Here is an 11,917-nt window from a genome sequence, read left to right as displayed (position 1 = left end):
AACCCTTTATTCCAAAGAAAAGAGAACATGTTTTATTCAAGTGTGACACAGTAACATAAAGACAATAGCACACTATTAAAGTTACAAGTAAAGGTCCTGCATTCAAAATTTTACTTAAGTAAAAGTACAAAAGTATTATCATTTTAATGTTGCAGTTGGTTGAGGTGGATGTCATATACCATCCTTTGTATATGTTACTATTTACCAGTTTAACCCTTAATATACATTTTCTGTGTGCAATGTTAATCTGAAAAGTAACTAGTACCTACTCTCAGTCCATTTTACTGAGGAAACTTTTGTACTTTTACTTTAGGAACATTCTTAGGGTTGGACTTTTACTTTTACTACTTTTAATGGCATATTTTTACAGTGTGGCACATTATGGGCTCTCTCTCTCTCTCTCTCTGCACTCTTCATCTGTCAGTCTGAGGGGATGATAAGAAAAAAAAGAGTGAAACTATTACTAAAGCAAGTATTTCAAAGTAAAATGCTAGTAAGAAGAATATTAATTGTATCTGTGTGAAATAACTATATACACATGATGATAATTGATTAATAGTTAGATGGAGTAATGTCTAACAGTGATAATGATGAAATTAATTAAATGTGTTATCCAATAATCTGTAATGAACTCATTCTAAATCATAATAGAATAATCAAATACAGTAAAAAAAATTGTTTATTAAATGCAATTTTTAATCTTAATGAACATGAAACTAAAGGCAGAAGTTAAGTGCTCTGTTTCCTTTGACTATGAGGAAAAGGGAACTTCAGAGTCCAGATGAGAGTTGCTGGAAAGTGAAGCGCACAGAGGACACGCGCAGTTTCCCCACAAAAACAGGAAGGATATTCATGTTGCAAGCAGAAGTGTCCAGAAAAACTTAACGAGCTGGACAAAACTTATATTATTTTACGAGAAATACATCTGTTTCTGTCAGCACCTGTCTGTTCATGTTGCTCTAAATGGGGCATGTACAAACAGGCACAGAGAAAAAAATTGAAACTTAAATCAATGGCCACAGAAAACAAATGAAAATAAAGATATAATTTATATATATTTATATATATATATACTGTATATGTATAATATAATTTATCTCTCTCTCTGAGAGACTGGCGGCCTTCAAAATAAAAAAGGAATTTCTAGTCCAATACAACATAATGTAAAGGTTCAATGTCTTTATTGAACTCTGGAGATAAAGAAGATACTGGAGGGTGAAGACTGACTTGGCTTTAAAAGGATGGACTCCTCTACTTGTGCCCTGTAGATAAGTACCTGTGCCTTCTTGTTTCATTATTTTGTCCATTCCATTTACAGTGTATCAATGGCAGTAGGCTGAATAACAGAAACACCTCTCTGGATAATGGAATACAGTTCAACTCACCACACACTTCATCCCTCCAAAATGATCACACAGTTTAATCAACACCTCTCTAAGACAGTTTCAGTAAAACTGAACATTATAACATTCATAAAGGAGGATTTATTGTAGGACTATGGTATTAGATTGAATTAATTTCAGCTATGTGGACCGGATAAACTGCCAACTAAGTGTATGTTTGGTTCATTAAATTATTATACAAAATAATGTTATAAAACAAACTACCCAGCAGTGTGTGCAGTGTGTGATACATTGACCGACCCAGCATTGGAATACTGAGAATGCCATGTTGAAAATTGTTGAAAATGTCCCTTTAAAAGGACTTACAGGAAAAACCTGTTTCTGTGAACACAAATCAAAGCACAAACTCTGAGAGTCATTTTACAGACAAATTTTACTTGAAAAAACAAAACAAAACAACAACTCAGATTAAAACAAACAAAAACAAGTCATCACAATACAACACAAAGGAAACAAGTTGAGGAGGCAACATGGTAACATGGTTGCAGTCTGTGCATGTCTGATGTGTCGCCAGAAAACTGACATGAAAGTCTTTCACAGGGCTACTTTGAGTTCATGCTGATGCTTTCTTTGACTCATGAAGTTCATTCATATAATAAACAGAAATAGCTTGACAAGGATATGCTCTGTTTAAAGCTCGGGGTTTATAAAAAGACATAAAACAACAAGGTTTTGTCACTTGCAGACCAGAATTATCAATCCAATCAGACTAGACTCCATTTTAACAGCTTATTTGAACATACTGGCAGTGTTAGAGAACTTTATATCAGTTTACACTTTATACAAAACAAAGACACAGGTGGCTATCAACAAGCACTCATGTTCTTATCTAGTGACTCACACACGGCATGTTCACACATGTAGCTACAAACGAACACACACCTATTCTCTTTCACATGTACGTTATGCATGCATGCACTCACTCACACTCAACACTGGAGCCACAACTGGTAAGGCCAGACGAAATTAAATATATTAGCATTGCTTCTGTGAACCACGAGAGATGACATTAGAAAGAGTTTGGCAGTGTGATGACTCTACAACCGGAATATCCCACATCAGATCAGTTTTCTTTCCCTTTTGCGATTGAATACAAAACACCACTTTACAGTGAACTAAATCATGCAGAGCTTTTGAAGGGAGGTAGAGGACATCAGAGGCATAAAGTAAGAAGGCTAGAAAAGATAAAGTAAATAAACATGTAAATAAACAGGTTTATAGATAACGTGGCTTTGAAAACACTGCAGATTAGTGGCCTGTCACTTTGCCTGTACAACACAAAAAAGACATTACAACTGAATAAGTGTCATATTTGGAAGTTGGAATGTATTAGTATAGCGTTACATAGCATTTAGTAACTTTTTCATTCAAGAATTCACTTTTGGAAACACATATCTTTGACAACACTCAACACTTTTTGCAGCACCACACATTTACAAAATAGCAACTCATGCGAAAACACCTCTGGCCCTGTACACTGTGTTTAAAATGTATCTTACAGTGGGTAACGCACCTTGTGCTAAACATTTAATAGGTTGCATTTATGAAAACAGGAAACCAAAAATGTGTATCTGCTCTGTTTTTGCTCTGTTGTGTGTATGTATATGTGTTTGTGTGTCTTTTAGTGTCACTGGGGCTGAGGTTTAGGCCAGAGTTCCCCCAACAATAGAAGCAATGACAATTCCCAGAACCACACAGCATATAAGGATCATAATTTTCTTCTAAATAGTGTTTACATGAAAAGATAAACAGTCATCCAAGGCAGCAAATGGAGAGCAGAGGAAGACAAGTTAGAAATATGACATCTACTATTCTTTCACACATATCACAATATTTATAATAATCTGAACAAAATGCAGTTTGGACACAATTCAGTTTGGAGAAATACACTGTGATTGAATGTAGCTGATGATGTTCGAGTGTGGAGTGTTGGATCCTGCATTTTGTTCATAGTACATTAAACAACATACAGCAACACACATACCACAAACATGAATCACTAAGGTGTTTAAAAGCCACTGTGTGAAGAAAATAGGCATCCTCAATCATGGTGACATCTGGTGGCAGTATCAAAGAGGTAAATGTGTCAGACAGCAATCAAAGCAGCTATCTCTTGAAATAAGACAAAAGCAATATATAGACTGCACAAATGTCCATGGGGATTGTTTAATTTTACTGTAAAAATCCACACAGTGGCTTTAAAGCAAACCTAACTTGTAAAACATGTCTTTTAGAAAGCATTCCTCCACTTGAGTCCATAAAAATTCAACGTCTAACACTTCACCAGTTTTGTCAAAGAAATTGTTAGACATTTTGGGGAATAAACTCTCTCACTTTCAACCAAGAGCTAAATGAGATGGATGGATCAATACCACTCTTGTGTATGGTAAATATGAAGCTGAAGCCAGCAGCTGGCCCTGTCCAGAAGAATCAAAATCTGCCTACCACCAACTCTAAAGCTTTCTAACATATATCTCATTCGATCTGTACAAAAACCGAAAAACATTTTGTATTTTCACAGAGAATTATCATAGATATATTAGGAGAGCTGGCTACAGCACCACCACTCAGCCTTGTTGCCAATTTGTCCCTGTGGCCACTTGAGGTACTGCAACAAAAAAAATCCCCTGAAGGCCAAAAGTATTTTCCCCTTACACCAACGTTACAAAATGAATGTCTGTAAAATTTATGATACAACTCTACCAACTGCAAACAAGATCAATTTTTACTCTTTGTATTATGAATTCTTGATCAATGTAAGTTATATATTTGTAAAACTTTCCCAGAGCCTGGAAAAAAGTTATTTTCATGTGCGTGGCATAAGGTTAGTTCACCACGTCAGGGGCCGAGGGTATTGAATGTGGGAGTGAATGGAAAGCACTGTGATGTTGCAACATCCGAGGAGCTGAGAGAAACAAAGATAAATGTGCTTTGCTGTCAGTCACATTCCTTTGTTAGAATCAGTTTTGTAAACCAGAGCTACAGAGATGACAACAATTAGAGAACATCACCCGAATTATATTGTTGCAATATTAAAATCAATAATGTAGGGTTGGGCAAAACACCAAGGCAAAACCCTCTTCAGACAGACTGTAAGAAGTATTGAGGGTTGCTTATCTACCAATCTCAACTTGATCAGCAAGCAGTGAAATGAGCTACAACAAAGCCAACAAGACCGCAAAAAGGTGCAACTTTGCTCTATCCTAAGTTAAATGAATCTCATGTGGAGAAGAGACAGATGATGACTATCTTTTATATGCCCCTGCCACTCTATTGCAGACAGCAGGCTGCTAGGAGATAGCTTCGCCAGCTCCCTGAGACAAAACATCCAGAGACAGAGCTCTGCAAACACTCACAGCAGCATGGATTGACGTCATTACTGGCAGTTACTGAGCGCACACACACAGGAAGGAAAGTCTACAAAAACAATCAGGTACAGTGGAAGAAGTAGGGACTCCGGAGACAGGAAACCTGTTTCCCTATGGTTATTAGATCCCTAGATAGACAATGTAAGAAGAAGAGGAAGCTATTTACAGCTCCTAAAATCACAGTAGGAAAAATGGCTTTATGTAAACCTCCATCTGAAATTATGGACATGGTTAGGAAAAAACCCAATCCAATCTTACATGGCTTATAAATATGCACTGTTTACCACTGTTTAGTACCTGACATGAAGCTGTTAATAAAGTTCATAATCTATAAACTGGAGAGATACAATGAGCAAACCTCTGGAAATTAAGTCTTTTCCAAAGTGGTGCAGCTTCAAGTGTCAAACAAATGCTTCAGCATGTAAACATTGATAACATTCCTCAAAAGCCTGGTGGACGACATTCCTCCGAACACTGTGGCAGACCTTGCGCAGACAATTCTAGCACAAATAATGGCTACAACACATTTACAAAACACCCTGCCTTATCGGCACCACCATGTAACAAGCAGCACGTCGCTCAGGCTACAAGCTGATCATTCTTTCCAGAAAAAAAAAATTCATTTTGAAGTTCTCACCACCTTTAAACCCAGCTTCTCTTCTTCCATTGATTGATGGCGACACTGAGTGTGACTGTATTGCTACTGTTGACACAATACTTACTGCAGACACTAATACCAAATTCTCTACACTGACGGTTCAGTTGGCTATGCAGGTTGTTAGCTGCTTCTTTGCAGGGGCAAAAAACACTGCTACTCAAGCACCACAACAATTGGTAATTGAAAATGAAACATGGTGTGATGAATCTTGATGAATGGATTTCATCAGGTTCTGGCTCTGGTAGAGCAATAAATAATGAAGAGTATGTTTGAAAATGTGTTTTGCAAATATATAGCTTAGAGATGTTTAGATCATACTTTTATTTTTAGGCCTAAGGAAAAAAATCTTGTGTGTTTCACATTTGAGTTTGTTTTACGTGTTAATTTTATCTTTTGATAATGTGTTAGATTTTAAATATCTTAACTGTCCCGAGACGCAGTTAGTAACTGCTTTGGGTTTTAAAAGCCCACCAGAGAGATGGTTAAGAAGGTTTTTCTGTTATTTTTGTGGATAGTAGTATTCTTTTAATGATGTTGATCCTCATTTGAACAGGGGCAGTTAGTTGATAAACTTCAATGGACACTGGACATTGACCGAAGTTAGGTCAGTTCCAAAAAGTCAAAAAACATAATAAATCTCCCAGAAGACTGGATCGATGAGCAGCCTCTACTCGTGGTTTAAAAACCAATCGCTTGCCTCTAATGCAAGCATCTGAGAAACATCGAATACGGGAAATGACTTTGCTTTGATTGGTGTGGTTTTGATTATTCACTTTTCTACAGTTTGCAGGCTCACACAACACGGCATGATAACCAAAGATACAGAAAGAGGCAATAACTCAGAGAGGATTGCCCAGCTGCAGACAGTACCAGTTCCAGATAGTGATGCTGTATTAGTAAGACAATTATTAGGTGAGACATGAGTTCTTCACACATACATCTTATCTTGTCTTAAGAGACAAATTTGTGTTAGAATCAGATCTCTGGTTGGACAAGGGTCATGAGTGTCTTCTGGAAATTTTTGTGTGCAAGCATTTTCCTATAAACCTTTAAATTTAGTGAGCAAATTTGGATTAATTTGGGATTTTTTGGTCCATAGGCATAAGAAATAGTCCAGTGAATATACCCCTGTAAAACCACAACTTTATGTTTTTACACATCAGATTTTATTGATTTTCACATCTAACACTTAGCAAGAAAACAAATATGTTTATTTCCCAAAATGTCAAACTAATCTTTTGATTCCTTGACTATTATCGGAGTGCTCAATGATTCACGCAAAAGAGAGGCTGACTGTTCATGAACTTATTCCATGCATATTATTTGCAGCTTTGTGTTTGTAGAAAAACATGCAAAAATTCTTCAACAGAATACAGAACATGCACATGACAAAGTTATATCAATCGTGACACAAACAGACACAAATCGCAGTTCAACAGTTCCTCGAGGTGCTTGACTGTTTAGCTTAGTTTAGCATATATTAAGAAATGCATCTAAAAGTTCATGTACAATATTTGTGTGCATCAGAGACACACAGTATCGGACTGCCAACTTCCCAGTTAATGAGCAGTTAATGACTGCACATTACAATTCAACAGCTGGACAGTTAGCGTTGTGTTTCTTTGGCAGTCATACATGCATGACATTAATAGGCAGCATCACATCCTGCGATGTCTGCTCTCTGGGGGTTTCTTATGGTCCTAACTGAGTCCAACTGTGAGGGAAATAACGAGGACGGTCACGCATACTGCAATACAACCTCCTATCAGGATCACCTTCTGGACAGGGGAAAATGGGAGGGGGAAACAAGAAGGCCAAAGTGTCAGATAATGATTCAGTGGACATAGGAGAGAATGAATGGGAAACAGAGACAGGCGGAAAGAGGGAAAAAGAAGAGGAGGAAGAAAGGAAGCTTTGCCGTTGCACCATCTTTGATTAGAGGTGGGAAAAGGGTTCACTACAAGGGTACGTGATTACTCCATGTCATTTATGAAATTCCTCTACCTTTGAGTATTGTTATCAATTTTAACCAAGAGGTGGCAGAGTTGTTCCACTGTGCTGCAGGTTGGTAAATGAAGGAAGGATGTGATCAATTTCAAAAGTAAGCCGAGCATTACATGAGACAAGTGATACAACTCTCTTGTATGGTAAATAAGAAGCTGGGGCCAGCTGGTTAGTAAACAGGGGGAAACAGCAGTAGCTGGAATTTGTATTTGTGTCACTACCACTTAAATTCATGTATCCATTACTTTTAGCTACTGCTTCTATTTTGATTTCTCTATTTGCTTGCTTACTTATTTCACGACTTCTCAGCAGCAGGTGATGTTCAGACATCACAGCCATGTCCTGTGCAGTCTATCTGGTAGTTTATTAGTTATTGTGACGATACATCTATTCTAGTTAAGCCTCACACCAATTTGTCATCCTGCTGTGTTTATTTGCTTTTCCTTTCATTTGCCAAATCACGATTTAGTTTTTTAGATTAGCCGAGCTACCTTACGATTTTTCGTTGTGCGCCCTGGTAACTGCAGAAGTACCCCCAGAGGTATGCGTGGCCCTCGTTGGGAATGACCGTTGTAGACTAAGTCAAATACACTCTCGACACACGTCCTCCACATGCAGAATACATGACAGGTGAACATGCACACACACCGACGACAATCACTGCACCACACTGTACACATTACATGCAACGCCTCTGAAGTTATCCATCACTTTCACTTGTGATAGCATGTTTGTGCACATGCATTGTTTTGTTGTGTATGTGACTCACCCTCCGGGCTTTACTCTGGTATTTAACCGCCTTCTTAGTGTCTGATACTGCCCTCTCCACATAGTCTACCGAGTGCTCCACATTGTACTCTATGCGGTCTATCATTTCCCCCTAGGAGAGGTTAGTTACAGAGGGGGTGTGGAAGACATGCAGACAGGAGGAAGAAAGAGAGAGCCAGATGTGGAGGCATGAGGAGGAGGTGATACAGATGAGGGAGGTGGTGAGGGAAAGGGGAGGAATAATGGGTGAATGAGGGGGAGAGAGAAGCACAAAGGGGAAAGGAAAGAGAGAGAAAAAGAGAAAAAAAAGACAAATAATGGCATGAGAGTCAGTTTGTAGACTGCGTACATGTTGCATCTCACCCGTCTGCTGGTCTTTTTGAACTTTTTGCATTTTGGGATGCTCTCCTTTGCTTGCTCCACGTACTCCTGAGCCTCCAACACACTCCGCTCAATGCTGTTCACCAACTCACCCTGCACAAAAGTAAGAGGAGGAGGTGGTGTGAGCAGAAATATGCCCAAGCCCATATTTGGTACCACCTCTCATAGATGTGTTTTTAAATAATAATTAGAAGACTAATCTGATGAATGTTTAATACATTTTTTCTTCAGTTTCTTTACCTCTATTATTTATATATTTTACAATGATGTCTTGTGACATAAATTATTACTTATTAAATGAACATCTTAAACTGTATTGTGAAAGCTTTGAGAAATATACTAATAGATCCTCTCTTTAATCATATATTTATCCACATTTTCATTTATTTTCACTTTCATTTATGAAGGCAGCAGAGGTCATGTTTAAATCAGCATCCATCAACAAAGAATGAAGAGTATTGTACATTTAGCATTAACCCAGGATTGTTAAAAATAAAAGAATGAATAATTTTCTCTTCAAAAGGCTAATATGGCGAACCAGTGGATACAACTCTCCATGCATGCACTGCAGCAATTATTTCTCAAAGAATAAAAAGGAGAAAATGTTAAATCACAGGAAAATTACCTTGCTAAATTAGAAGGGGAGCGCTGTTCTCTGTTCTCTAGAGCTTAGAGTCATTGTTGTGGTGACAGTTGTGGAAAAGAAAGAGGGAAAGGAAATAGAGAGAGTTGGGGACAGAGAGAGCAAAGCTGAGAAAGGCAAAATTAACAAACAGACCAGACTTATCTTAAATGTTATGACAGTTAATAAAGGAGGGGTTAGTTAATTGAATTATTTACATTTAAAGCATTCACAGGTATGACAAGAGAACAAAAGAGTATACACACAGAAACACACATAGTACAACTGAATCATTTGGCATTTAAACAATCATCACTCCCACACTGAAATTATGAGGGAAGGCCTCTTACTGCATTGTGCTGTCCTTGAAATTCACAGCACTCACATACAACAATTTACTTCCATATTCATCATTTGGAATATTTTCTTATTCATTGTGTTCTCTCACTCAGATTTCCTTTTGCATAATTCAGACTGGTTATTTCTGATGAGGGAAACAGTTAATCTCTGTGGGGGTTCAGCCCACACACTCATACTGTCACACATGCAGGCAGCAGGCCTACAGAATAACCTGAAGCTCTACACTTTACTGAAAAGAGCACAGGCAACTCTTACACTTGAGGATTATCTACATATGTGACTTTGAAACTACATATTAACAGTACAAGTAGATTCACTGCTCACCCTCAATGATGTAAGTTTTCAGTGTGCACCATACAACATTCCAGTAGCAGAATCAAACTTTAAGCGCGGGGACATGAAAAAGTAATTATGAAAAAAATCACAACTTACAAAACTAAAACCCCTGAAATATTTAAGGTGTGTTGATAATTTAAAGATCTGATAAAACAGCAACTCTATTTAGTTGCCAACTTAGAAATCTCAGATGACAGATTTTCCTTCCTGCTCATGAACACAGCATGAGTTATTAGTTTAGTCTAAAAAAATGGTCTAATGGCAGAAGGTACAAACTCAGATAATCACTAAATTCTAATCAACTGATCATTGAGCCAATAATTATCTGTCCCCCAAATTCCGTCTATATTTAGTGAGATATTTTGCAATCAGAAAACCAGATGGAGCTGAAAACGCAACCTCCATCCAACTCGGTTGGCATAGATGGGCCTATATTTATACTAATACACTCCACAGCTTGTATGTAAAGTAAAAACACTGCCAGTGTCTGTCAGTCTGAAGTGGAGTTATTTCTATTGTCGGGAGTTGCAGCAGGCAGGCATGCTTAGCTGCTTAATGATTTTATTATCGTGAACACAGTGTCCTGCTGAACCTCTGCATTAGCCAGAGCACCCATTCAAACCACAACCCTGAATCTAGAAAATTGAATTTTAATTCTGCTTTATAGCATCCAGGTTGGTATATGGCTCACCAATTCATGGATACATATTTAGCACATGCAGGTTTGTTTTTCACGGACTTTGGCTCAGTGCCAAATCACACAGTTGTAGGTACTGAGAGCAAGAGGATCCTTGTTTTCACCTGGTTCTCCACCAGCATGGCCATGTCCATGAACATGTCGTGAAGCTCTCTGATACTGTTTTCCAACTTGATAATCTCATTGTGCCGTGTCTCAATCTCATTCATAGCTTGCTGGGTGATGTTGTCCATGATGATCTAAGATGGTATAACAGAGGGAAATGGTTAGAGAGGAGTAAGACTGCATTAAAAACAAGTTTTGTGTCCATTCGTTATGCATTTGTTGTATCACTCACCCCTGAGGTAAAGATAGCTGGGTTGTCACTCTCCAACATGCTCTCCAGCTCCTCATTTGTGGTGTTTCTCCCAGCTAAAAGGACAAACACAACAGACGTGTTTATGGATCATGGTTGGAGAGGATTCTTCATGTTGATAGATTTACAAAGTGTGTTACTGTTACCCAGGAGTTACAAAGTGTAGTAAAACGCTACTGGATTTAAATGGTTTTCCAAACTACAGTGGATAACGACCATTAGGAAGAAAAACTCACTGGATGATAATAATGGCCATCCAGACTCCTGCTCTGTGTCTGTCTGAGGATTAATCAAAATGAGAGCTGTGTGCCTCTTTTGTCCAGAAGCTCATTTTCTCTATATCCATCTGTCTCTGTTGTCTACACTGCATTTTAAACTCAGCATTCTTCCATGTCTGAACAAAAGTGGATGCGATGAAAAAATAATTTGTGCTATAATTCAGGCCTATCATCTATTGCACAAGAGTGATTATATAACAGTTATTAGTCTATACCAGGGGTCCCCAAACTACGGCCCGCGGGCCACATCCAGCCCGCCAAAGCAATTGGAGTGGCCCACTTAACGATCCCAGACAATCCCTCTAAACATCAACCAATTTTTATTAAATTGCATTTTCCTATCATAACATCATAACATATCCGTACTTAAAGGTTGGCATTCTAATTAAAATTGACCATAGTTATGAGCTATTTATAGTTAATAGTGGCTCATCTTCACCTCCTCACACAATGGTATATTCTGACGTGACTTTGATCGTGACCGAGCCAGCGTCAAGCTGCAAAGTTCTGAGGTGGGAATCTGTCATGAAGGTGGTTGTGTCCTGCATAAACTTCATCAGAGCAAACGGACTTAAACACAGGCAGTTCCAAGCCTTTCTCTCCGAGCTAGAATCAGCCCACGGAGACGTGCTTTACCACACTGAAGTCCGCTGGTTAAGCCGGGGCAGAGTTTTGAAGCGTTTTTAC

General features: G+C 38.2%; 1 protein-coding gene across 1 annotated transcript in view; it reads right to left on the bottom strand.

Annotated features, from left to right (window-relative positions):
• Nucleotides 1-1,789: 1,789 nt before the first annotated feature.
• The window catches only part of LOC111238140 (syntaxin-1A-like), a 61,209-nt gene continuing 51,081 nt past the window's right edge, over nucleotides 1,790-11,917 (bottom strand). The window contains exons 7-10 of the mRNA XM_022767541.1: nucleotides 10,935-11,008; nucleotides 10,702-10,836; nucleotides 8,203-8,313; nucleotides 1,790-3,124 (exon numbers count right to left, since the gene is read on the bottom strand). Of these exons, the coding sequence (XP_022623262.1) occupies nucleotides 3,047-3,124; nucleotides 8,203-8,313; nucleotides 10,702-10,836; nucleotides 10,935-11,008 (398 nt within the window). The 3' untranslated portion in view covers nucleotides 1,790-3,046. The remainder of the gene's footprint in view (nucleotides 3,125-8,202; nucleotides 8,314-10,701; nucleotides 10,837-10,934; nucleotides 11,009-11,917) is intronic.

This window comes from Seriola dumerili, unplaced genomic scaffold (genome assembly GCF_002260705.1).
Source record: "Seriola dumerili isolate Sdu_G_001 unplaced genomic scaffold, Sdu_1.0 BDQW01001195.1, whole genome shotgun sequence".
In the NCBI taxonomy this organism is placed as follows: Eukaryota; Metazoa; Chordata; class Actinopteri; order Carangiformes; family Carangidae; genus Seriola; species Seriola dumerili.
This window is presented reverse-complemented; position numbering and strand designations above follow the sequence as displayed.